The sequence below is a fragment of the Podarcis pityusensis genome (assembly GCF_964106645.2).
Source record: "Podarcis pityusensis genome assembly, chromosome: 13".
NCBI classification, from domain to species: Eukaryota; Metazoa; Chordata; class Lepidosauria; order Squamata; family Lacertidae; genus Podarcis; species Podarcis pityusensis.
The window spans coordinates 50,341,849-50,369,439 of NC_138038.1; the positions used below are offsets into that span (position 1 = coordinate 50,341,849).

At 48.0% G+C, this 27,591-nt stretch overlaps 2 protein-coding genes and 2 long non-coding RNA genes across 7 annotated transcripts in view; 2 read left to right on the top strand and 2 right to left on the bottom strand.

Moving 5' to 3' along the window:
- The window catches only part of PER1 (period circadian regulator 1), a 37,357-nt gene extending 27,087 nt beyond the window's left edge, over positions 1-10,270 (bottom strand). Inside the window, exon 1 of one of the 3 annotated variants that reach the window (XM_080979622.1) lies at positions 10,155-10,270. The gene's annotated coding sequence lies outside the window, so the exon portion shown is untranslated. Of the gene's footprint in view, positions 1-3,778; positions 3,927-10,154 lie in introns of those variants that run through there. The other 2 variants (XM_080979624.1, XM_080979623.1) reach the window with 2 other exon arrangements.
- LOC308462421 lies at positions 1-17,708 on the top strand. The gene is made up of 2 exons (XR_013979138.1): positions 1-1,798; positions 12,452-17,708. It is a non-coding gene; the product is annotated as an uncharacterized lncRNA (long non-coding RNA).
- VAMP2 (vesicle associated membrane protein 2) overlaps positions 16,435-27,591 on the bottom strand; it is a 24,812-nt gene continuing 13,655 nt past the window's right edge. The window contains exons 2-5 of one of the 2 annotated variants that reach the window (XM_080980079.1): positions 26,627-26,747; positions 22,076-22,234; positions 20,391-20,442; positions 16,435-19,149 (exon numbers count right to left, since the gene is read on the bottom strand). In XM_080980079.1, the coding sequence (XP_080836205.1) occupies positions 19,133-19,149; positions 20,391-20,442; positions 22,076-22,234; positions 26,627-26,747 (349 nt within the window). In that variant the 3' untranslated portion in view covers positions 16,435-19,132. Of the gene's footprint in view, positions 19,150-20,390; positions 20,443-22,075; positions 22,235-26,626; positions 26,810-27,591 lie in introns of those variants that run through there. The other variant, XM_080980078.1, reaches the window with a different exon arrangement.
- Positions 20,449-27,591, top strand: part of LOC308462432 — a 223,256-nt gene continuing 216,113 nt past the window's right edge. Inside the window, exon 1 of the long non-coding RNA XR_013979157.1 lies at positions 20,449-21,833. This is a non-coding gene — a long non-coding RNA (uncharacterized lncRNA). The remainder of the gene's footprint in view (positions 21,834-27,591) is intronic.

Below are 27,591 nucleotides of genomic sequence, written 5' to 3' on the forward strand. Positions count from 1 at the left end.
TAGTCACCTGGAGCAGATTCTTCTTCACCACGAGCAAGCAAGGAAAGCAGCTATATCCAAGTTTGACATAACTCTGCCCCTTGCTGCCCTGAAAACTCTCGTGAAACAATCTCACATCCTTTTTGCCAACAATGGAAAGCAACTAGCGTAATAATTTCTGTGTCTAAATAGTTGCTTTAAAAAAAACTTTATGGTTTTTTTCTGTTCTCGTATATTTCTGGACAGGGTGTCTCCTGCTCATGTTCCTGTACTGTATACTGATGCCTTGATTTATATGTTATGTAATAGTTTATTTTGCGTAATTGTTATGCCACCCGGGAGAGCTGCCTGAATGTGCTTGTATTAGTGCTGCGCCTACAAGGTTTGGGTATTAAAAGGGCGCTGCAAGAGGACGTTGGCAGGCAGAAACAAGTTGCAGTGGGAGGACTCAAGGGGTGCAAAGAATTATTGCAGAATGCCCAGAAAATAAATGCAGGTAGCCTAATCAATAAATATATTATTGCAAAAAAAGTAAAAATGGGGACTTGGTACTTTCTCAGTTGTCCTGCAGCTTTTGCATTCACTGGCCAGGAAGGTGGAGGCAGTTTAAGTGCTTAATGAACTTTTTGCCAGAATCATCCCTGCAGTAAAGTTGCTAAAGACTATTCAAAACTGAAAGCTAAAATTCAGAGAGGGACCTGAACTATTCATGGGCTGGGGGGAGGGTCACCCCCCAGCCTATATAAGTGATTTCCTTGGGTTGAGATATGAGGAGAAGCATAAATCAGAATGCTTTTGTCTCTTAACTACATGCAACACAGTTGCCAGCTAAAGCCCTAAAATGTTGCTATTGAATGAAAACGGTAAGTTTGTTTTTGAAGTTTGTGTTCCGTTTGTGCAGGTGTGGAACTCCCCCTACCCCACACTGGAAACAACAGGGGCAACCTGTAGACACATAGGCTCAACATATGCCGTTCCTACACAGAGCTCTGGCCCAGTGCAGTGCTACTGGATCACTGACAGCTGTTTTATTGCCCCAGGGAAGCCTTTGCCAATGAGGGTGCCAGGTTGGCAAAGCCTGCCCTAGAGAGACTCAGTGCCTGGGCTCTCTTCCATACGGAAAACTGGTGGGCATGAACACATGGAACACCAGTGGGTGTGACATCAGCATACACAATGTTGGCCATTCAATAAGAGCTTTTTTACACGTCATACGTGTCTGTTCCGACTAGCACTCTAAAGAGGTCTCTTAAATTTTTCCAGCGTCTTTAGCCTGAAAGCTTCAACCCAGGCACCGTAAAACACACACCACCACCCCGCAGGTCTCCAGCTGCAGCCAGGGAGATAAAGGCTCAGCGGATGTAATTTTCCACTCGCCTTTGTTTAGCCTGAATTATCCATTCTTGCGTCGACACATGGTCAGGAAGGGAGCAAAGCAGGCCTCTGGTGGCCCGTTTCCCCCTCCGGATACAAAGGAACAAACACACACAAGCATCAGCGTTATGCTCTCCGAACAAAGGACCTCTGCCTGGCATTGTAGCCGCCTTTTGTAATCCTGAACAGTGGGACCCCCAATGGCTCCCTCTCTCTATTCTCTCATTCCTTACGCCCGAAGCCACAAAGCGCCAGCGGTAATTGCACTCTCCATTGGTCCTCTAATGCGCACCCACGAGTCCCCTGGGCCTCTCGCTGACCTCTTTCTTACTGGGTGGATGGAGAGCCCTCCTGCGTAGCCACTCATTCAAAGGAAGGCATTACCAACTGCTGAAGAGGGGAACTAGACTGACCAGAGGAAACGTACTCTGCAAAATCTGCCAAGGTGGGGATTTTAAAGATGATTTTAATGCTTTATTGTTTTATTGCTTGTTGTTTGCCAGCCTGGGCCCCTTTGGGAGGAAGGGCAGGATATAAATTTAATAATAAAAATTTCTTTATCCCTAGGGCTATTCTGGGGGAAATTGCATTTCTGCTCCATAATAAGCCCACTGAATCTTGAAATCATTTAGGAGAAAATGTACTACTAAATAAAAAGTTTTAAAAGGCGGATATACACATTTCTGTCCTTTGCTGCAGTGTTTCAGATTTCACAGAACTCTTCATCAGGTAGAGAGAGAGAAACCCAGAATTGAAAAAACATAAATGGAGATAAAGTCGCTGCTCAGTTTCACAGTGCTCACATGCTCTATATGTCAAAGAGGATGGAAAACATGGGTATTATGATAAGCTTCCAACAGACTGGTGGGGAGCCAGGATGAAGAGAAGTCAGACTTCTGACTTTTTGCTCTCCACAGCACCCTGCAGAAGTAGTAATTAAGTTTGCCCATGGCTACCCTGTATAATTGCACAGGCTTAGCTGCCTGTGCAATTTCTGCTCCACCAATCCCTACACTTGAGACAATTACTATTCTGTGAAGACTGTAGGTGTCTCTTAACAAAAAATTATCAGTGCCCACCAAACAAGTACTGATTTTCCCTCATCTTAACACATCCCTGGGTGCCTCATTTAATCTTTATGTTGGGTTTCTTGGGCAGATATAACATTAAGGGGATTTTGCGCCTACTGGGAAAATGTTTTCATATTAACCATATAAAGTGGAAGAGGCAAAATAGGCTTGAAATTACTTTACCTCACTGAAAGGTATCTTGTCAGATTACATGTTTTTCAACGTCCATTTGAACCCTATGTATTTTTGCCTACATACACCTCCCGTTTCCAGTGCCTTGGACTTGGATTACTGAATGACTATTAGTTGAACAAAGGCTGCACCCTAGGCTGGCCAGGAGGGGAGGAAATTCTCCTCTTCTACACAACTATTAAAAGTACAGGAGCCACTCGGTCTTTATTTGTCCAGCCTCTCTATTGCAGCCAGTAACACATGCCCCAAATATCCAGGAGAGTTGGCTGGGGTTAAAAAAAAAAACCCCACCGGGAAGTATAAGAAAAGGGCTGTGCTCAGCTGCAATCAGGGAAAAGCTATTCAGAATCAGGAAGCCCTTTAATGCAGCTGCCTGTAAGAGGAACAAGAGAGACTGATTCAGCAAACCACTGAACGGAACAGGGAGGAAATGACTGCTGTATAATGATTACCACACATGAGCCCACTTGAAACAAAAGTGCAAGCCAGGGGTTCAGCTGGGGGGACGACGGACGGACCCTGCAGTGTAGGAACAGAATGGCTTAGCTCCTGAATGAGTCAAAAAGAGCGTCACATGAAGGCTGAGGTGGAGAATGGAAGGGATAGTGGACTTTTCTTCCCTTTACAGATACAGGTAAACCGGAGTTTAAATATGAAGTCCTTCTGGGAGCCCAGATAAGGAAAGTGCCTTTCACCCCATTTCAGGACACAAAATTACTCACACAGGGATGTTTTGAGAGATGGGCTAACAGAAAATTGCATTGGCTAGTAACTTGTGTTGACCTATTTGAAAGGCTGCCTTGACTAATTATGCAGATATGTCTTTGTTTTACAGTGTCAATAATAAAGCCATTGAGTTCCCTATAAAATATGCATTGGCACTAACTGAGCAACTTTGAAGTGCACTGGAATGCATGTTGTGGTTAATCATTTAACTGCCACTAGAGGGAACTATTGCATATGTGCAGCAATAACAATTAGTTAAACAGGACAGCAGATACAGTAACCCATCCTGCTTAACGTAGCCTTCCTCAAGCTCGTGCCCCTTTGCCCCAGGATTTTCCCACACTTGTCCCTTCCCCTCTTCCCTGTCTCAGGAACATGTGGCCAAAGGACCACAAGTCCTGGTCCTGAGCTCCCCAAAACATCAGCTATAAGGATACCTGAACAAAGGAATCTTTACTCCTGGTCAACATATTTAAGTCAAACTTCCCCTCAAGAGTGAAGCATGGGAGGTAGAAACTGCAGCTTGCAGATCTTCAACTAAAAACACAACATGCCGAGAGGTCCTGGGGCTACTGCAAAGGGAAGGTCGGCTGGTCCCTTCTCACATCCAAGGCTGCAATTCTGCTTTGCTCCCTCACACAGCTCTCTCTGTCTCTCCCTTTGCCGCCTCAGCCTGGCAGGCTGTCAGCTGTAATAAGAGCAAGCGGAACTCCCTTCCAGCAAGTGTGGGCCAAATTCTTTCCATAACCAGGTCATCTGATCCAGCCTGATGGTCGGCCATCATGTCGCTCCTCTCTCCTTCAAAGCTCTTATGTAACACTCCCCAGCCAAGCTCACAAGGCAGCTGGAAAGAGCAGCTGCTGCGAGGGGGAGGAGCCATCTCACAGAAGCTCCTCCCCCTTGCCGCATAGCCGAGGGTTATTTCCACACAGCGAATTTCCAGAGCAGAGGCGGCAGCCTATAAAAGGCAGAAGGGAACATTGTGTTCTTTTGGCTCACTCCACAAGTTCAAGGAACTGACAGCTCCTCCCTGCTGCCGCCTGCAGCAACATGATAATTTCGTATCCAAACAAAGAGGAGTGATATAATGAAAGCAGTGACGGTGCAAGGAGCAAAACATTTCCTATGAGTCACAGAAGCAAAGGAAACTGGCAGGGGCTTTGCCTGCACAGATGGGCACCCCACAATTAATTGCACCCTGTCTGGATAGATTTGGGGGGGACAGAATATCATCTCTTCACCCACTCCAATTTCCAAAGGGGTATCTGTATCTACAATGCATCACTGAGCAGCAAACAGAGGAACTTCACTCCATGGGGCAACCAAGCCAAATGCCACATTAAATTCCGGACATTTCCCCAACTTTGGTCTCCAGCTTTTGTTGGACTGCAACTCCCATCATCCCTAACTAGCAGGACCAGCGGTCACGGATTATGGAAGCTGTAGTCCAATAACAACTGGAGACCAAATTTTGAGAAACAAAGGATAAAAGCACTGGGTTAGTCATCCTCAAAAGTATACGACATGACTAACTTAGATCCATTTATTTCACTGGGTCTATTCTGAGGAGAACTCAGCTGGACACAATCTATTATGTTACATTGCAGGAACAACCAGTCTTATGATCACCCTCCTCTTTTTATACCACTGGACTTCCAACAGTTAAGACTCCAAAACAGAACCGTCCACTCAATTTGTTGTGCTTCTGGTTTCTCCAGTTTTGGGAATATGCCGCCCCCTGCTGGATGCACCCAGCCTCTCCAAAGCCCGTGTGCCAGCAGCAGACAGCCTGCTTCTACATGAGTGCCTCGCCCAAATGTACAGAGTCTGATTGAGACACAGTGTCCCAGAACAGCTCAGCAAAACTGGGGCAGAGCTTCAGCTGGGGCAGCGAGAGATGCTGGGAAATCGCAGCCTGCACGTGGATCAACACTCCGAGATTGGAAGCCCCGCCCAAGAACTCGCACCCAGGAGCCGTCATTGCTGCTCCACACCCAACCTTCCCAATAGCCTTTCCCCTACTGTACACCCGCTGCTGAAGTGGGGGGAGGCGAGGGAGGGGTTTTCTGTGATTCTATCAGCTGGAAGTACAAACCTCTGAAGTCAGCAGGAATATACGTAATCCCACCCACCCAAAGTACCGCCTGTTTCTGGCCACCAGCAGAGCTTTTTTCACCACACAGGACTCTGACTGGTTCAAGGCTAGCTGTCCCAAATGAAGTCTGAAGTCTGTAGCAGCGAAAGCAGAGCAAGTTTGGCTTTTGCTACCAGCTATTTAGCTTTGACAATGGATATTCTGTCCTCCGTGCCCAGCTCCTGGCATTCATACTTGTTTTGGATGGCTTATGAAGATACCCTTTGGAGTTTCACTCACTGGGCAGTCTCATCTGGATGAAGTCCCTTCCAGTTCCCTGCTCCAGCCTAACTTTTAAACAGTACTGAGAGAATCAAGCAACTCCAACTGGGTCAACTTCTTGGAAGGAACTATCGCCTGCAGGAACCTGTGAACCTAGCAAAGCTGTTTTCAGGCCAGGATGTTTGCCGTTCCTTCTTTCGGAACACAGCTGACGTTTAAATCTGGGGTTAGTGGCTGCTGATTATAATCGTTTCTGCAAAAGGGACCTTGACCTGCTGGGATGCCTGGCACTCGGATGTTCTCACAGTAATCCGGCCGCTGCGCTTTGCTCTCTGGAGCCCGCTCCCCTCCGTCAAGAGTTAAGCTCCACTTCAGCTGTTCCCTTTTGGTGGCACATTTTGCCTGTCCCAGCAGCACGCCACATAAAGCAGCAATTGTCAGACCTCGCCACTCCATCTGACTCATTTTCTGGGTCATCTGATGATGAAGGAATCTCATATTCCTGGGTATTCTCTGGGGGGGGGGCAGTTATTTGAGAGATAAATACAGCTTTTAGTGTGGAAGCAGCAAGAAGCTTACGACACTTTCAGAATAATGATGGGATGCATGTGTGTGTTTTCTTAATCAACTTCGTTTTAAAAAGGTGTTTAAAAAGATGAAAAGGGGGGGGAGAGACTCACTGCAAAAGGGCATGTCAGAAAGGAAGAAAACATCAGCCTCAAACAATCATCCTTTTAAGCAAAATGTAGAGGGGAATAGAGGGGAAGCAGAAATAGCATTCAGAGACACCATCCTGCTCTGCCAGAAAGCACTTCCCACCAGCTCTTTGGAGGAGGGATTTAAATCCTTTGCCTTCTTCCACTGAAGTGCCTTGACTGCTTCAGAGGAGAAAGAAGCAGCAGAACATCAACAATAAAGCCTCTGCCACGCAGCAGGAGAAACGGACGGAAGGAGCCCTGCAGTGCAGCAGTCTCTTCTAAAGGATTTATGGGCGGGGGTTATTCTCTCTTTTGCTGGATGATTTGTTATTTTTCGACCTCAAAGTCAAATCATAAAACCCCAATGCTCTGCTAGTGAAAGGCAATATCTCAATACTTCAATCTTCAAAGAAACCTACTAATAAAACATGGGAGGGGAGGAAATCCACAGTGAAGAATGTTCTGAGGGTAGCTGGAAGTTCAGACATCTCCTCTGCTCAAACTGGCTGAAGGTTTCATCAAGCAAGAGCTACAAACCAGCTCCTGCCCAATTTTCACTTCCAGAAGATATAAGCGTGAGGAATATTCCCAGAAGACAATCTCAGCTCTTATTTGCTCACCACCTACAGCTCTCTCTGAACTGCAGAGCAAGAAAAAGCATTGAGGACTTGGGGCTCACTGAAAGGTATGGGAGAATCAGAGATGGCAGCCATGCTGGAGGCTATGCAGGTACGGACCTGATCAGTTCTTGGGAGGACCCCACATGAAAGTGGGATGTAAGAATACATAAATATCCAGCAGTATAAAGCAATGCATGGGTCTCCGACTGCTGGATTTGGCCAAGTAGTGAAGATCTTAAAATTTAGTTAAATCTAAAGATTTCTCACTGGTGGGCTTTTGGCTACCCAACAGTTAGATCTGCCTTGCACCTTACTTCCTCTGTTATCAGGCTGAGCTGTGCTTCCCCCCTGTAGACATCTGTGCTCTGAATTTTACTTTTGCCAAGAATATTTTTTATTTAATTTTACATGCAAATGCATACTAGTTACATCTGCTAAACAGGAAAACTACTGTATTTAATAGAACTGGTAGCTCATTGCATGTGCATGTGACAAATTTTTCACTACATATTCAGCCACCTCCTGCACCCCAGGGATCGTGCTCAGTTGGACAACCTTAGTACTGTACAGGAAAACAGGTGAAGCTTGATGATATAATGATTCACCCTCCCAAGGAATATTACATGAACACAAAACCCCAAGCACCTGCAGCTCTCTGCAAGGTGCGCCTTCATCTCAGCACTTATTACATAACTGCCGCCGAGGAACTGTATCGTACTGGGTATTGGTTGGCGCTGGCAGAGTTATCTAATCACAGAGTTCTTACAAAAGACGCATGCAGGCACGTCTGCCTGCCCACTTCCAGATAATGCTATTTTTCAGGGTATTCAGAAGAAAAATTGACTACAACAGACCACTCGCTCAAAGGAAAGGCAGTTAGGATTACAATATCTGGCACGTCAGCAGCTCAGAGGTTTTTCAACATTTTGGAGAGACGGAAGAGGGACTTTTCGAGACTTCTGTGCTAAGCCAAACACAGTGGCCAAGGTGGAAAAGCTACTGATACTTCTACGAGATCTCGCAAAGCAGCAGAAACGTCATCACAAAGGCTGCTTCAGTTTTTACACACGCCTCATAGGACTTCATGTCCTTTCACCAATACAGGAAAGCCCAAGCGCCGTGTATTCACAACCGGACTGCGATACACCTAAGTGCTCTGGCATAACTATGTTCCCATCTCAGTGCCATGTTCCTGCGCAACTTGGCATCTTCCTGTTCCGCCCTTATTTCATTGCATCACCTCAAGCTTCATGGCAAGCCATTCCTAGCCAAAGACTTCTTCTTAACTTTTGTTCTGTAAAACCCCACCCATTTCCCATCCTGAGAGTCTCACTCTCTACTTCAGACCCATCTCCCAGTACCCGATAGTGTTCCTCTCATCATCTCGCAAATAGCAAGCTTCCAACAACTACTACCCCTGACACTCTATTCACGTATGCCTATTTATCTTGCCATTGAACTCTCTTGCCAAATACTTCCTTGTTGCTTTATTTCAGTGCTGAACACCTTTTTATGGCTCCCACTGAGTGTTTTGCTGGAGTCAACTGTTTCCTCAAACCAATACCCTCCCCGCAATTCAATCTCTTTCTCTCTCTCATATAAGTCACCAGAAGTGTAAAACAAAGTAAACAAGGATTTTATTGATATATTTATTGAACACAAGTTAATAAAATAAAACAAATTTGTTCAGACTGAAATAACAGAGAATCACTTCACGGACACCAGCTCAAGAAGTACACATTTACAACCGGGAATTAGCTGTAATTAGTCACTAAATCTGTTGAAGCCAGAGTTATATAAAAAAAACACCTTTCATATTCCTGCACCGCAGTGGGCTGGACTAGATGATCCTCAGGGTCCCTTCCAGCTCTACAATTCTATGATTCTATGACTACCAGCCCTCCCCACAAAGATTTGTTCAGTACACGCCCACAATCACCTCTTTCCCAACTCTTTCTATGCCAGCCTTCCCGAACTCAGTGTCCTCTAGATGTTTTGGACTACAGTTCCCAACAGCCCAGCCGTATGACGCTGGGGCTGATGGTACTTGTAGTCCACAACATCTAGCTAGTGTCAGGTTAGAGAAGTTTCTTCTTTGCTCTCAAGCAGCATTTCTCAAACTTGGGTCCCCAGCTGTGTCTCAACATCAGTGGTCAGGTCAAGTTGCTGACCCACATAAATTCCCCCTTTAAATCCCTGCCCAGGCCCCATCCTATACTGTAATTGGAGCCTCTGTTTCAAATCACCCTTCTATTTTTTTATTCACACTCGTTTTATTTGCTTTCCCCTTTCTTTTGCTCCTCATGTCCCATCCCCATCCAACTTCTTCCTCTGTCCCTCCCTGTTTCCCTTCCCACCCCACTTCTTCTCCCTCTCCCCATACCCCATAATCCTAAACCTCCTGCTTCCCTCCCACCTCCTTTCTGCTCCTCCCTCTGCCACTCTCGCCCTCCCCAACTCCCGATGTGGCATTGCTTCCCCAAAGCTCTTTCCCCACCCACGAACCACTCGCCCCTCCATTCCTACACCCCACTCCTTCAACAACCCGACCCACCTTCAACCCTAACCCCCTGGAGTCTCCCCTCCTTCCCAAACCTCCTGCCTTTTCATCCTCTTCACCCCTCCCCTCTCGATACCTAAAACCCTCTCCTCGAAACCCCACCCAAAAAACCTCCTCAGCCTTGTAATATTGATTCACAGGAGTATTTAACGAGGGCGACAAACCCCCGCTCTCGAAATCCCCTCAAAGACCCCTCCCCTTATTTCCCAGCCCTCTCTGCTTTCCCCTTTCTTCCATTAACCATCCCGCTGGACACCCCTCGCCTTATCAGCCCCTCATCCCCAGGCTGAATTTTGTATTTTTAAAAAAATACACGTTAAGTTTAGTCAGTCCCTTATCTCACTCAGTGTAACCCAGAGGGACTCACAGCCAGCCAGCCGAATTCCTTTCCCCCTCAGCCCTCCACAACCGCCCCTTTCCCCCTCCCAGTCCCCTTCTCTGCCCGCTTGTGAGCCACCTGCCCACAACACCCACCACCAACATTATAATTTTTACTGTCATTATTGTTATTACAATATTATTTCCCACACAGGCTGCCCCCCCCCTTGAGAATGCGCCCTCGGCCCCTCATTCACTCACCTCAAGCGCACAGACCCACCGTCCCGTCTAAAGGCTTCTGCCAACTGAGCCTTGCCAAGGGCGCGCGTCCCTCAGCACCATGCACCGGTCCGCGTGAGCCTGCCGCCGGCCTGCCACGCCCCCCCCCCACCCGCTCCCGCCCGCCGCGTCCAATGGCCGCCGCCGCCGCCGCTCTCCCCGCCCACCGCCCGCCCCGCATTGGCCTCTCCTCCCCGGCCCCGCCGCTGCGCGCGGCGCCTCATTGGCCAGACGGCGCCGCAGCATGCACAGGCCCGCGTGACACCGGGGCCATGACGCACCTCCCCCGGCCTCGCCGCTCCTCGCCTCCCCGCCCCCTTCCGCCTCTGATTGGTGCGCTCGGCGGCAGCATGCAAGCGTCCGCGTGCTCTGGACGCGCCCTGGGCGCGCTCCCATTGGCTGCGCTGGCGGGACGCGCTCCCTATTGGGTCTCCGGCAGCCAGCCTTCCGCCAGAGCGGGTACACGTGCAGAGGAGGCTCACGCGGACGCCGCTGCTGTGCTTGTTTACAATGTGCAAGGGGCGAGGGGCGGGGCAAGGGGCGGGGCTTCAGGTGGAAAGCCGTTGGCGGGAAGGGGGCGGGTCAGAAAATGCTGAGGCGGCTTTGCCAGTTTTATGAGGAGATTTAGAACGCCCTTTTCTTATATATTTTAAACTATGTATATGTGTGTGTATATATATATATATTGAAGGTAGCCATATTGGATTATAATAAAAATTTCTCAAGCCAGAGGTTATTAGGACCTGTTGTATATGTCATTATTATTACCTCTATTATTGGCATTCCAATAGTAAAAAAAAAAATGTGTTGATTCTTGCTGGCGGCTACATGCTTACCATGCATTTAAAGTATTATTCCCCCCCCCCAAATAAATAAAAAAGAATCCTGCACTTTGCCCCCTCGCATGGCTACAATTCTTCCCCAGCAACCTTAAACTACAGTTCCCAGAATTCTTGGGGTTTTTTTCTTTTAAATGTATGGTAGGTACATTTTGCGACAGTGCTCCACATTTAAAGCAATTTCATTATACCACTTTGAGCAGCCATGGCTTAGCAACCCCGAGAACTGTAGTTTGCTACGGGTGCTGAGGGTTGTTTGGAGACGTCTCTGCCCCCTCTCCCAGAGCTACAGTTCCCAGAGTCCCCTGGGAAGAGGGATTGGTTTTGTTAAACCACTGTAGGAATAGGGGTCTACGAACAACTCTCAGCACCCACAATGAACTACGTTTCCCAGGGTTCTTTGGAGGAAGCCATGGCCATTTAAAACAGGGTGGTGCTGCATTAAATCGCTGCGGGGTCACATTCTTTTTTTTTTTATAAGATATTTATTAAGGTTTTTTAAAATATTACAATAGAAATGAAAAAGAAAAGAAAAAAATACAAAATAAAAACAGTTAAAAACCCACATATTTTCAGTTACTTATTTTCCTTTATCTTGTTTCCCGGACCTCCTCGTACCTCCCTTTTTTGTATTCCACTTCGATTTATTGGTTCAGCAAATCCTTACCATTAGATTTTAACCCATTTATAACCCTTTTTTTTCATATTCTCTTAAAGCATTACAGCTAGGACCCGCTTAATTACTATCCAACATCATTCTATCATTCATTAATTTTACAATATTTCTGTAAATAGTCTTTAAATTTCTTCCAGTCTTCCACCGACTCTTCCCCCTGGTCTCGGATTCTGCCAGTCATTTCTGCCAATTCCATATAGTCCACATTCACCCAGTGCTTTACCAGCCACACTGGCTCCCAGTGGAATACAGGATCAGGTTTAAGGTGCTGGTTTTAACCTTTAAAGCCCTATACGGCCTAAGACCCTCGTACCTACGGGACCGCCTCTCCTGGTATGCCCCACAGAGGACCTTATGGTCTTCAAACAAAAACATCTTGGAGGTCCCGGGCCACAGAGAGGTTAGGCTGGCCTCAACCAGAGCCAGGGCTTTTTCGGACGTGGCCCCGATCTGGTGGAACGCTCTGTCCCAAGAGACTAGAGCCCTGCGGGACTTGACATCTTTCTGCAGGGCCTGCAAGACAGAGCTGTTCCACCAGGCCTTTGGCCAGGGCACAGCCTGACTCCCTCCTTTGGCAATCCCCACAGAACTCTAGCTCAATGGTTGCCATTAATCTGATTTGAATTGATTTTATAATGAAATGATTTTAGAATGTTGCGTCATTTTACTGTTGTTAGCCGCTCTGAGCCCGGCTTCGGCTGGGGAGGGCGGAATATAAATAAAAATTTATTATTATTATTATTATTATTATTATTATATTGCAGACAGGGCCTTAATTCCAGCTCTTCCAGTGCAATCCTATACAGGTTTATGCAGAAGTGAGCTACACTGAGTTCAGCAGCAGCAGGTTTCTGGCAGCCACATGCACAGCAAAAACATTACGCTCCGTTCCTTCCAAGCTGCACCTCAGCACCCATTTTCACATTGCCCTGGAGCCTGTGCAAAGGGCAGGTCTTAGAAAGCCTGACGGGTTGAAGGGTCTTCATACAATTGGGATTTAGCCCCATTCAGAGGAGTTTGCATCTGAAGAAAGCTGCTGTGTGGAGAAGGATTGTCACTGTTTTTGAGATCCCTGTGCTTCTAGCGGCTACATTTCAAGCAGAAATTCAGAAGATGCTCCAGAAGATGTGTGGCTAGGTCATGGGTCAGAAAACTAAGGTCCGTGGGCTGGATCAGGCCCAATTGCCTTCTAGATCCGGCCCGCGAACGGTCCGGGAATCCAGGCAGCCGGCATAGTGTGTGCACCATGGTTTTTGCGACTCAGCCTAGCTTGGGGGTAAAAAGTGAGGCGGGTGGCTGCTTGAGACAAGCCCCTTCTCCATCCCTTGCGCATGCACGCAGCAATCCTTTCTTCCAAGGTGGGGAAGAGGGGAAAGGAGACACAGTTCGCATTTCCACCATGGAGCTGCTGGCAACTGACCTCAGGAAGGGCAGCTGTGGTGGCAGGGACGCCTGCTGGTGTCTGTGCTCCCCGCCATAGGAAGCGGGGAGCGCCTGGGCGGCTGCACTCTGTTAAGTTGTGGGTGAACATATCAGACGACACAGCGATTCTTCAAATAGTTCTTGTTTATTCAGAGGCCAGAACAGAACTGAACTGAAGGGTTCAGCCAGCCTTCTTATATAGAGCTCCAGTACAACGTAACAGTAACAACTTTTTGTAACTATCCAATCACTGAACGTCACTTTAGATCCTTTATTTGCATATGTGGACCTGAACTATCTACAGTATCCCCCTGTTGGCCCAGGGTGAGAACTTCAGTACATAATACACCCCAAAGCAGGTATGCGCTCTGCTAGGGAGAATGTTTGTTAGCTACATGGTGTGAGCCATGGAAAGGTAAATAGCTGCCATCTCCGCCTCATCTTCCCTCACGCGGGGGGGGGAAACGTTTTTGCTTGAGCTTGAGCATGACCAACGGCTTTTCCCTTCACCCACACATGCGCCCACACTTTCCAGGGCTGACGGGAATGGCGCGCTCACCTCAGCCCCCCACCCCTCCTTACGAGAGAAATAATAACTGTCAACGCATAAAACAAAAAAGGAAGCAGCGTGGGTGTATGAGGGAACACCCCCCACCCCAAAAAAATCACATTTGGGCAACGTTGGGGTTGGTCCTAGTAAGGGCTTTTGCCAAAAATGCAGGTCATAATCATGGCAACATATAGTCCGGCCCCCCACAAGGTCTGAGGGACAGTGGACCAGCCCCCTGCTGAAAAAGTTTGCTGACCCCTGGGCTAGGCGATGCTTCCATTTCGGGGCTTGATTTGCAAGGTCACTTAGAGATTGTAAACCAGCCATTGGCAACAGGTTTTGGTTATAATTTACTAGGTTTAAATATATTTAAATTTACTTACATTTATTTAATTTAAATTTATTTAAATTAAATTTAAATTTATTTAAATTAAATTTAAATTTATTTAAATTAAATTTAAATTTACTGGATTAAATGGGGGGAAAGGCTTGCATTTTGATGCCCAAAGTGCAGACACTTAGAAAGAAGTCTGCATGATTCCACAATAAACTCTCTCTTCGAAGCATCCACAGCTTGTCTGACATACATCTGTGAAACATCTGTGGTAAGAGAGGTGGATAGCAATCCTAAATGTGCAGCCCAGGACAAACGTGGAGCGGAACACATCTTTCATTTCCAGAAATGTCACTGCACAATTTTTCTTAAGGTGTCAAAGTGAAGGCTTAATTTAATTAAATTAATTAATTAATTAAAATCTATCCCCCCCCACCCCATTTCTTCATTAAATCATAAACTCAGAGTTCAGTACGCTGGTGGTGCATCACGTTAGGTTTGCTTGAGAATATACACAGGAGTGACATGCATGTGTACCCGAACAAACGTTTGCCAAGCCTGGAGACGTGTGCAACTCTCCCATTTTCCATGTTTAAGTGTAACAGAAGTTCCTAACCCTTATAGCTGTGCAGTGGCATTTGAACAATTCTAACAATGTTCCAAAGACCCTGAAATAATGGCTGATATTGGAGATTAAATCCAGTTGCGAGTGGGGAAGACAGCACCAAGTCCCAAATGATCTTTTTTGTTTTAAACTATGGGTTCTTCCTCCAGATGTGCTGTTGGGTAATTTTAGATGCCAGCCTGTGGTCCCTTAGAACAGGCACCCCCAAACTCAACCCTCCAGATGTTTTGGAACTACAATTCCCATCATCCCTGACCACTGGTCCTGTTAGCTAGGGATGATGGGAGTTGTAGTCCCAAAACATCTGGCAGTCCGAGATTGGGAGTACCTGCTTTAGAAGGTAATAGGGCATTGTTTCGTTTATTTCGAAATCCAGTCCTGTTGCATTTGGAGGCCCTCTTGCACATTCTCCAGATCTAGGTAAAGGGATCCCTGACCATTAGGTCCAGTCGTGGCCGATTCTGGGGTTGCGGGGCTCATCTCGCTTTACCGGCCGAGGGAGCCGGCGTACAGCTTCCAGGTCATGTGGCCAGCATGACTAAGCCGCTTCTGGCGAACCAGAGCAGCGCACGGAAATGCCATTTACCTTCCCGTCGGAGCGGTACCTATTTATCTACTTGCACTTTGACATGCTTTCAAACTGCTAGGTTGGCAGGAGCAGGGACAGAGCAATGGGAGCTCACCCCGCCGCGGGGATTCGAACCGCCAACCTTCTGATTGGCAAGTCCTAGGCTCTGTGGTTTAACCCACAGCGCCACCTGCGTCCCCTCCAGATCTAGACACCTGCCCTAATGCTCTGTCTGGATGATACCACTTCCCTGCGGTTCAGTTCCTTATCCAACCAGTCCCTTGGCTCCTTCAAAAAGCACGTTGAACTCCTCCCTGGCCCCACGGCCTGGCACCTAGCCGTTTTTGCTCACCTTGGCAGATAACATGCCACATATCCAGCCGGTTTAGGGACCGGCTTACAACTGCAGTTGGCAACTTCTCCCTGCCCGGGCGAATCACAGCACAGAAAGATGGGTCAGGAGGTGAGGACATTTTGTTCCCGTCAGACTGGAATGTATTAATAGCTGAGCTCCGGGGCCTAGATGTCCTCATCCTCCCACACCAGCTGCAAAAGCAGTTCGGAAGATGCCTCAGCGACACTTTTTTGCAGCTCACACCCACGTCGTAAAAAGAGACAAAGGCCCACATCCATGCACCAAGGAGACCGATATTAACCCCCCCCCCCCGTCTCCAATTTATTTTTCTTCTCCCTGTTGCCTCTTACACACCATGGCCTGAATACAGACAGTGGTTTCCTGCCCAACACAAGGTGTTAATTAATTCCACAATCAAGGATTATTGTGTTATCACCAATTACTATCGTCACGAAGCTATTGCGCACCAGCAATTATTAGTTTATTTATCCAACCCTTTGCGGTAAGGTAACAGGGAAGAATGCATAGGTCAAAATCTGCTCTGCCGCAGGAACTGTCAAACCAAATTGGACCAAAGATCTTCGAACTAAACTAAACTAGTGGTTTAGAATGCTTAGAGCTGTAATCTTGATTCGAAATGCCCCCCACATGGGATCCAAGTCTCCCCCTTCTGCCTCGTAACTGTAAAGCAGTGGTGTCCAAACTTTTTTTCAAAGAGGGCGGGATTTGATTTGATTTGATGAAGTGAAGGGCTGTGCGTGTTATGGTCGGGTGCCATACTGATTTTATTACTGATTTTCTTCCAGCCAAGTTATGAGATTCCTTCCCCTGCCCCAGCGAGTGCAGAGGCTAGCCCTTTTTCAAGACAAGACAAGCAAGACAAAGAATAATAATTGGGCGTTCTCCACAGGACATTTATTGTACTATTTTTTTCCCCTTCCAAATTTCAGGTATTTTTCACAGCATAGTCATTCCCGGTCATGTCTGTAACGAGTCCAACCCCTTTCCCGTATAACCCAGGCCTGCTGAGGAAGAGGGAAGAGGAGGGGGAGTGGGCAGCAAAGCAAAGGACCTTTCCTCACCCCCCTTGTGCCCTGATCTACCCTACCCCTTAAAATACCCCTTTCTACCTTTAAATCGTCCCCTTTCCCCGCCAGAAGTTTTCTCCAACTAAGAGGGCTGCATCCAGGGAGCTGGAGAGCAGCAGTGACACCTGCTGTCCAGCTGGAGAATTGCAGCCCCTTCTCTCTCCATCCCCACCCAGGCTGCAAATCATACCCTAAAGAAACACACCCTTTTCCACAGTATATATGGAAGACAGATGTGTCCAGGACCTCCGCTGCTGTCTGTTGTTCAAAGAGCAACCTCAAAAGCTTCCCCCTTCCAAGTGATAGCGCCTCCCTCCCCACCACCGTGGGCTCTCCCTCTTCCCCAGCAGTTCACAATAAGCATCCCCCTAAGAGAATTGCCAGCAACAGGGGAGAAGGCGCCAGTCATCTAACCTCCTAGCTCCCTTCGTTTCCCTCCGTTGTCGGGAGCTAGGATGTTAATCAGGCTTCTAAGCCCCCTCCCCACACACATGGTGCAAGTTCTGGCCCAACATCTCGCTAGCAAGGTGCCCCTTGCCAAGTTTTCCCTCCGAACTGGCAGGGGGCACCCGACTCGCCAAGCCGCGATGGTGATTCCGCGAAACGCCGGCTCCTCTCTTAGTTCCCTCTTGAAATTCCTTGGCCTCAAGAGAGCGATCCGGAACACAGAAGTGGATAAGGGATAATCTTTTTAAACATTTGCCCCCCCCCCACTCTACTTGGGAGAAAGAGGAGGGGGGAAGAGGAGAGGGGAGGGGGAAGATGTACCAAAAATAAATAAAAAAAAGAGAGAGTCACACATCGCCGACATTATAAACAGGCCAAGAAATATGGCAGTTTGTGCTAAACAGGAATTCAGGGGGGGGGGGTTGGGGGAGTTCACTCGTCACAATATCACAATTACGACATTTGCAAAGCGAAACTGGCTGATCTTGGGTGAGGATGGGGAAGTGGGGGCAGAGAGGAGGCGTTTCCCTCCCCACCCCCCACAAAAAACAGCCTGTATTCAAGCCAGCCTCCTCCCTACTCAAGTCTCTCCATCCACACACACACACACACACACAAATATACACACACAACACACACCCCTCCCTTGCTAGTAGTTCCATTCAGAAGTTGAGAGAGTAGACACAGAAAAACTATTTTGCTATAGCGCAAAACTGGCCCAAATAGAATTTCCCAAGCATGGGGGGAAAAGGTATTTTCTTGCTCCGAGGATTATTAAACAGCAACACTCCCCGCAATCCCCGTATCACTTGACGTCAAATCTGCTAGTTATCTGTGCTTTCAACACAACACATAAACACACTTCTGAAAGGAACCAAAGGCAGAACCCTAGCTTGCTTGTTACCCAGACACGAATGAAAATACCCCAATTCCCGGCAAATAGGCAGTGATTGCAAGAAGAGGAGGACTGGGGAGTCATATTTTGGGGTGTGGGCAGCTTATCCTGCTTCCCCTGTTTAGATAACCTCGGCTCCTTTACCGGGCAGGTCTGGAATGTACACGTTATATTACCTTGTATACTCGTATTTTTATTATTATTATTATCAAAAAAAGAGAGAGGCAGTTTTCATTTAGGACATCTATGGCAGGAAAATCGTCCGCCTCTCCCGTAAGTGGCGGGAGGAGGCGAGGAGAGGACTGTTGCAAGATTCCCAAAACAGAGCTGTTCCCTGCACCAGAGGGGGGGGGGCGCGGGAATTATAAGGTATAGTGTTGGTTACTTCGAAGACACAGCACACAGCACAACTCCAGGAATGTTACAGAAGATCACGAAGGGTAGAGGTTCTTCCCCGCCGCAGAAGGGGCTGGGATCAAAAGAGAGAGCAGGCAAAGAAATTCCCGACACCCTAATACACCGCAATCTAGTCCAATGTTACAGCGGTTTGCAAGAGGCAAAGGGTCTTGGGCTGTAAAAGATTGCAGGCTGGGCGGGAAAATCCACAACCCAAGACTGTTCCAACATTAGTATCCGGATGACATATTTTATTTTTTGCATGGGGAGGAAGTGCGGTGGGCAGAGTGCCTTAGGATTTTCTGAGCCCAGCTAAGTCGGGAGAAGGGTTAAGGATCACGGGGAGTTATTGGTCCTTGAAGATTTTAGTTAAAAACCAAGACACTGAAAAAACACTGTCAGAGAGAGAGAGAAAGAGAGAAGTCGGGGGGTTGGCAGGAGAAGAGGAAGGGGGGAAAGATTCCATGACACATGGAAAGTCTAGTAATAAATCTACAAACAGACAAAATATATTATATTATATATATATATATATGTATAAATAACAAATCAGGCTATTTACAAGACACCCACACGCAATGCACACCCACACACACACACCGGAGGGGAGGAGGGGGTTGGGAGGGTGTAAGGGGCGTATGGAGGGAGGGGAGGCGGGGGGGGCGGCTGGAAGATATGGCTGAGATCTAGAGGAGGGGGGATGCTTTGCCCCTCACGCTGCTCCCGGCCGTTGCTCCTGGATGAGAAATGGCTCCATAAATTCCATTAAGTGCTGAAGTAAACTGCAAAAGGAGGAAGGGGAGAGGGTATGGGGGGGGGGAACCATTAATAACCTCAAGAGATTTGGCCGCCCCCAAACTATATCACTCCAACTCAGCTGTTATCCCAAAAAATAATAATAAATCTGTGCAGCAGGACTGGTCCATGCAGCCAGGATGCGGTTGCTAAGGTAACCCACCTCCCAGAACACACACACAGAGGGATGGATGTTACCGCCTTCCAAAAGTGGTCCTTGACTAGAGGAAGAAGCCAGAACAGCCAGCCAAGTTCCCACTGCCATTCAAGTCCCCTTGCCTCCCCATCCCCTGCCAACATTTGTTTAACCCTTTCAAAGAGAGTGCCACATGCAACTCCTTCTTGCAGCTCTTTTCACAACCACCCTGTAAGGTAGGTCACTGTCTTGACCGTACTAGCTAAAGAGGTGCCTTACTGCATCAAAGCAAAGGCCCAACCGGACGGGTTCTTGGGATTCCTGCAGCAGCCAACCAAGTTACTCTGAGAAGCCTTCCAGCAGGATACGGACCTCACGCCCAAAGGCCCTAAACAATATCCACACCGCTCCAGAGCCCTTCTAGAGACCCCAGCAGATGCCAAGGCAATAAGTAACTATTTTACTTTCAAAAGACAACTGAAGGCGGCCCTGTTTAGGGAAGCTTTTAATGTTTGATGCTGTATTGATTTTAATGTTGGAAGCCGCCCAGAGTGGCTGGGGAAACCTAGCCACATGGGCGGGGTATAAATAATAAATTATTATTATTATTAACACCGTCGCGTCCAGATTTATGAGCCACCCACGTGGCGGCAAATGAGACGCCCTTACAATTCAGGGGCCACGAAGACAGGCAAAGTGTTGCCTTAAAGAAAATGACTGGAGTCAGCAGTCTGCCTGAAAAGCGAACTCCCTCAGCAAAACTTCTGCACTTGCTTCTACACTCTGCACATGCTCTTTTCTTTTCTGACTGCTTTACTTGCTCCAGCACTGAGTGCTGGCATGGGGGAAACAGGCACAAGCCTCGCTCTGGTGGAAGAGCTTTTTCTGTAGAGAACAGACTGGCAGCCCTGAGCCTTTTCTCAAAAGCAGCAATGCTTTTTAAGAAAACAGAATCTTTTTCCCCTGTGGCTGTGCAATCCTGTCCGCCAGAGGTGGGGACCTGGACCTAGAACGAGCCCAACTGACTGTAAAGACAAGACAACCCGTCCCACCCCAAAAATATGGCCTTCGCTACGAGAAGGGGAAACTCACCGATGATAACGATCAAGATAATGGTGCATATCACCCCCAGGATTATCATCATCTGCAATTGGGAGAGAAGAGGGAGGGGGAAGCGAGAGCATGAGCTGGGAAAAGGTGCCAGGAGATGCAACTGGTCTCTGGGAACAAGCAAGGGCAGGAGCAGCTGAACCCCACTCCCTGCCTGTGGGGGCCTTGCAAGTTGCTGCAGGAGAAGGACCCAGAGCAATATTGTGAGGGGGGGCGTTTTCTAGGACCATGGGAAAACTGTCAAGCTCCCTTCTTATTTTTGCTGTTGTATGATGGCTGTTGTTTATGTGATCTTCTTGTATTTACAGTACTGAAATGTTGATATATACTGTATTTATACCGTACTTTTCGCTCTATAGGACGCACTTTCCCCCTCTAAAAATTATGGGGAAATGTGTGTGCGTCCTATAGAGCGAATGCAGGCTGCACGGCTAAGCCCAAAGCCAGAACAGGGAGACGGAGCGCTGAGCAGCGCTCTGTGTCACTGTTCTAGCTTGGGGGTGGCTGTGCAAAGCCTCCGCAGGGCAGTGGGGTGAAGGCACCCTGCTGCCCTGCAGAGGCTTCAAAGGCTGTGCTCCGGGGGCTTCAGGCAGCTATCCGCAAGCCTTCGGAGTGCAGCAGGAGTTCCCGCTGCGCTCCGAAGGCTTGCGGATAGCCGCCTGAAGCCTGGAGAGCGAGAGGGGTCGGTGCACACCGATCCCTCTTGCTCTCCAGGCTACGCTTCGCTGGAGAGGCGCTGCACAGTTTCCCCTTTCTGCGCAGCGCCCCTTCAGCGAAGCGGGAGCAGAAATGGAAGGGGCTCCATTTCTCCTGCCGCTTTGCTGAAGGGGCGCTGAGCAGAGAGGGGGAGAATTTTTCCCCCCTGTTCTCCCCCTCCTATGGTCTGGTGCATCCTATAGAGCGAAAAATACGGTATATTGTACGTTACCGTAATTTCTATCGTCTTGCTGCGCTATGTTATCTATCATGAAAATTGCTTTTGCACTGTTGGGTTTTCCAAATGCCTGTTTTCTTTGTCGTCGGCCTCTTTGAGCACGATTTTTTTTTTTTTATTTTGCGGAAAACCAGCATACAAATAAAACGGACGAATGAATCAATGAAGTGAGTGAACAGGAGGAAGCCCTTCCAGGGACAGATCATGCAGCTTAGCCCACTCAGAAGCGACACACTGCACCACTCACTTCCCTTTCTCCAGTTTAGAAGATTCATCCAGGGGGAATCTGCACATATACCGTATTTTTCACTCTATAAGACGCACCAGACCACAAGACGCACCTAGTTTTTGGAGGAGGAAAATGAGAGAAAAATGTTCTGAATCCCAGAAGCCAGAACAGCAAGAGGGATCGCTGCGCTGTGAAAGCAGCAATCCCTCTTGCTGTTCTGGCTTCTGGGATAGCTGCGCAGCCTGCATTCGCTCCATAAGACGTACACACATTTCCCTTTTAAGAGGGGAAAAGTGCGTCTTATAGAGCGAAAAATACGGTGCTCAGAGGGCCAGCGCTTTACTCTTAAGTTTTACAAGTCCGAAGACTGAAACATGGATTCTTGGGGGCTGGGCAACGCTGAGCCTTCTCATTCCCAGTTAAGACCTGCACGGCCGTTTCAGCAAGGAAGGGCTTTTAGCATTCAAAGGGCGCCCCATGTGCCTGCTGCTCTTTTCAGGTTACCTTTAGATTCTTCCACCAGTACTTGCGCTTGAGCTTGGCTGCACTGGTTTCGAACTGGGAGGCCCCCGCCTGCAGAGCGTCTGCACGGTCGTCCAGCTCCGAGAGCTTCTGATCCCTCTCGAGAACCTTGTCCACATTCACTCGCATGATGTCCACGACCTGCAGCAGGAAAAGGAAGAGAAGAAGGAGAAAGGGCAGCTATTATTATTATTATTATTATTCATTTATTCTGATTTATATGTCGCTTTCCCCTCCAAGATGTGCAAGGTTCAGCACATAGTGCTCCTCCTCACAACGACCCTGCGATGTTGTGATTGGCCCACGGTCCCCTCTCCCTGGGTGAGGCCATTTCACGGCCAACTGGGAGTGCAAACCCTGCTCTCTCCCAGGTCGCACTCTGAACCATTACGCCCAGGGCCGGATTTAGGTTTGATGAGGCCCTAAGCTACTGAAGGTAATGGGGCCCTTTATATGTCCAGATGTCCTTCGTCAACAACAAATTGTTGCTGTTTTTTGTGTTGAATAATAATAATAATAATAATAATAATAATAATAATAATAATTTATTATTTATACCCCGCCCATCTGGCTGGGTTTCCCCAGCCACTCTGGGTGGCTTCCAACAGAACACTAAAATACAATAACCTATTAAACATTATAAGCTTCCCTAAACAGGGCTGCCTTCAGATGTCTTCTAAAAGTTTGGTAGTTTTTTCTCTTTGACATCTGGTGGGAGGGCGTTCCACAGGGCGGAAGCCACCACCGAAAAGGCCCTCTGCCTGGTTCCCTGTAACTTGGCTTCTCACAGGGAGGGAACCACCAGAAGGCACTCAGCGCTGGGCCTCAGTGTCCGGGCAGAACGATGGAGGTGGAGACGCTTCACCTATATATGCTATATGGTTTATAAAAAAAAAAAAAAAAAAAAATTGGGGGGGGGGGTCCCTAAGCTGTAGCTTGTTTAGCTTATACGTAAATCCGGCACTGATTACGCCACACAGCTGCCAGTACAGCTTCACACTTCCTCCTGGAGACCGCTGTAAAGACAAGAGGCCCGCAAGCTTCTGTCGACCACAGGGAACTCTGCAGGGGGACAGAGAATGGGCCAGTCCAATCTGCCCCACCCCAAGATCTCTCACACAAGCACATGGGCTGAAAAGCCGAGAGAGGGAGAGAGAAAACAGATGCAAGACAAACCCGTGGGCTGTCTCTGGATTCCCCCTCAACTCTCACCTTGTGGCAGCCATGCCTTCGGGCTATCTGAAGTCTTCCCTTTCCCAGCTCACCACTGCAAGGAAATGTTAGTAAAGGTAAAGGGACCCCTGACCATTAGGTCCAGTCGTGGCCGACACTGGGGTTGCAGTGCTCATCTCGCTTTATTGGCCGAGGGAGCCGGCGTACAGCTTCCGGGTCATGTGGCCAGCACGACTAAGCCGCTTCTGGCGAACCAGAGCAGCGCACGGAAACGCCGTTTACCTTCCCGCTGGAGTGGTACCTATTTATCTACTTGCACTTTGATGTGCTTTTGAACTGCTAGGTTGGCAGGAGCAGGGACCGAGCAACGGGAGCTCACCCCATCGTGGGGATTCGAACCGCCGACCTTCTTATCGGCAAGTCCTAGGCTCTGTGGTTTAACCCACAGCGCCACCCGCGTCCTGTAAGGAAATGTTACATGAATCTAAAACCCTACATTTGTCAGACTCCGACTCCCATCAACAAGGGCAGGGAGGAGAGGAGTTGCCAACCAAACCAGCATCATCTGGAGAGTTGCAGGTTCCTGACCCCTGCTTGTAAGAAACTGCTTTTTTCCTCTTCCCTCCCCATCACATTTCCTTTCTGAGGGTAGAGAAGCAGCTGCACTTTTACTGAACTTTATAAGCTGCCTTGGGAGCCTTTTCCGCTTCAGAGTGGGGTGAAAATTACTTTGGATAAACGGAATTATTCCCCTGGGCTTTTGCATAAGTGACACCATGACTTTTTGCAGAATTCTGCTGCTGGCTGAGGCAACTGCTGATCTCAGTCTTAAGTCTCATGACTGTTTCATACTCTCCTGTTGTAAGCAGCCTTGAGTACAAGTATTGAGAAAGCCAGGGTGGAAGTATTTTAAATATTCTCAACAGGCGCGAATGATATCTCTAAAGCGCATGAAAAGTGAGACACCTACTCTCACAAGTTTCCAGAGGGGGGTGAGAGAGGAGACTTCTGGCGGCTGCTAATAAGGCCTGGCTGATGAACACAGCCAAAATTTGCAACATAGGGTTGTATTTTATTTACAGAAATATTTCTGCACCACCACACCGTTAAATAGCATGATGGCGTATATTGCTAAAACGGTAAGATGCAATTAAAAAAACAAAAATGCAGATAATCGTTAAGGAGAATGGCTGATCAAAATAAAAAGTTAAGTACTGCAAAGGCCTGTCAGCGTTATTTAGTTATTGTTTATCGACTGAATTATGTCCCACCCTTTTTTTTGGTGGCGTACATGGTTCTCCCCCTCCTCAATCGCCACAGCAACCCTGTGAGGTAGGGTTAGGCCGAGAGACTAGGACTGCCCCCAAGGTCACCCAGTAAGTCCCATGACCAAGTTGGGATTCGAATCCGGGTCTCCAAGGTCCAACACGCAAACCAGTACACCACAGCGCCTCTCAACATGAACAAGTCATTCAAGAGAAAGCCAAAAGTTGCTTTAGTTTTGTTTAACCACTTTGAGGTTGAAATGACTTTAAGCGATTAAAATAAAATAAAATAAAGCGGTATATAAATTTTAGTTAATAAACAAACAAAAACCGAGCATGCCTGCTGAATCTCTGCCAGGAGTGTGTTGCACAGCATAAGACCACTGGCACTAACTCCCCAAATTCTTGTTAAGGCTGACTAGGCCTCTGAAATATGGGGAACATCTTAACAGCAGCCCATTCGGATGACCTCAGTGATTAACCTAGGCGCAGGCGTCAGCAAACTTTGACAGCAGGGGGTCGGTCCACTGTCCCTCAGACCTTGTGGGGGGCCAGACTATTTTTTTTTTGGGGGGGGGGGATGAACGAATTCCTATGCCCCACAAATAACCCAGAGATGCATTTTAAATAAAAGCACACATTCTACTCATGTAAAGATATCAGGCAGGCCCCACAAATAACCCAGAGGTACATTTTAAATAAAAGGACACATTCTACTCATGTAAAAACACACTGATACCCGGACCGTCTGCAGGCCGGATTTAGAAGGCAATTGGGCCGGATCTGGCCCCTAGTTTGTCTACGCATGACCTGGGGTGTTACGGGTTCAGGCGGTGGCTGCATTGCTTTATACTTGTCCCTTGATCATATCACAAAGTAGTTGCATTCTATGTTATAAATCAAGCACTGCTGGGAATTGTTTCTTTTTTGTTTTCCAATGTATTTTCTGTGCAAGTTTCCGGGCACAATTCAAAGTGTTGCTGCTGACCTTTAAAGCCCTAAACGGCCTTGGTCCAGTATACTCTCCACCCGCATTGTTCAGCCTGGACACTGAGGTCCAGCTCCAAAGGTTTTCTGGTGGTTCCCTCACTGCGAGAAGTAAAGCTACAGGGAACCAAGCAGAGGGCCTTCTCGGTGGTGGCACCCGCCCTGTGGAATGCCCTCCCACCAGATGTCAAGGAGATAAACAACTATCTGGCTTTCCAATGGCATCTGAAAGCAGTCCTGTATCCTTTCAATGTCTAGTGTTTCACTGCTGGAAGCCACCCAGAGTGACTGGGGAAACCAAGGCAGATGGATGGGATAGAAGTCATAAAATGAGTATTAGTAGCTGCAGCAGTGGTAGTATTTTCTTATCAATTAAAAAATGGGTGTGGCCATTTTTTTATTCTGAAAGTGTGGCCCAAAGAAAAAAGGGGTCTACAATGACTACCAGTGGTTTTCTGGGGTTTGGGGCAGAAATCTCTCCCCGTCCTACTGAGGCTGAACTGGAGGGTTTCTCTGTGCATAAAAAGGTAAAGGGACCCCTGACCATTAGCTCCAGTCGTGGCCGACTCTGAGGTTGCGGTCCTCATCTCGCTTTATTGGTTGAGGGATCCGGCGTATAGCTTCTGGGTCACGGGGCCAGCATGACTAAGCCGCTTCTGGCGAAACCAGAGCAGCGCACGGAAACGCCGTTTACCTTCCCACTGCAGCGGTACCTATTTATCTACTTGTACTGGCGTGCTTTCAAACTGCTAGGTTGGCAGAAGCAAGGACCGAGCAACGGGAGCTCGCCCCGTCACGGGGATTCAAACCGCCGACCTTCTGACTGGCAAGTCCTAGGCTCTGTGGTTTAACCCACAGCGCCACCCACGTCCCTTTCTCTGTGCATAGCAAAGGCTTTATCACTGAGCTACACAGCCTGTGTGTTTGTGCTGTGTGTAGGTAGGACTTTTATTCCATGCTCTCCTCCCACCCTAAGCAATTATACGAGAACAGTCACCTTGCAACCCCCCCTCCCTCCCCAATCCAACAGAGGTGGCAAGGAGAAAGAGGCTACTCTCCCTCCCCCAAAGTGCCCAGCCCCACACTCATCCTTGCCCACGCGACTGACCTCATCGACTTGAGCTTGAGTTTGCTGCAGCCTTCTGTTGCTGGTGAGGTTGGGGGGTGGGGGAGGAGGGCCACCCCCCTCTCCTCCGGCAGCGGGGGGCGCGGCGGCAGCGGGAGCCGACCTGCAGGCAAGAGAGAAAGCAAAAACGGTGGTTATCATCATCATCATCTGCCCGCCCCGACTTCATCTCACATTAAAAAGTTATAGTTCCCAGCTGTCTTAGTAAGGACAGCTTACACCATAAAAACAAAGCACAGAGTACACAGCAAGGCAACTGTCCTCAAAGAACTGTGAAATGTAATTAACAGATTCAAGCCAAAAATATATACAGTGGTACTTTGGTTCTCAAACGCCTTAGAACTCAAACAACTTGGAACCCAAACCCGGAAGTAAGTGTTCCAGTTGCAAACTTTTTTTGGAAGTCGATTGTGCTCCATTTTGAGTGTTACGCTTCCGATTTGAGTGTTACGCTGAGGTCTGTCTGTTTTTGCTATTTATTTTGCCTTTTAGTGGCTTTTTGATTTGTTTTTGTGACTGTGTAGGACCCAGTTCAGCTACTGATTGTGTGACTGCAGTACATTGTTTATTGCTTTCATTTTATGGATCAATGGTCTCGTTAGATAGTAAAATTCATGTTAAATTCCTGTTTATGGGGTTGTTTTTAAAAATTTGGAACAGATTAATCCATTTGGCATTACTTTCTATGGGAAAGCGCGCCTTGGTTTTGGAACGCTTTGATTTTGGAACGGACTTCCGGAACGGATTAAGTGTGAGAACTAAGGTACCACTGTGTAAAAGAAAGACGTGCAATGAAGGACTGGCCTGGAACCCACTGGCCTAAAGGTCAGATTCAGCCTTCACATTTGGCCCACCACAAATCCTGCCTCACACAGCCATAATTGGGCTTGCCACCTGAACTGCAACACATGGGGATATTTTAGAAGGGGGTGTCACAGTGAAGGAGG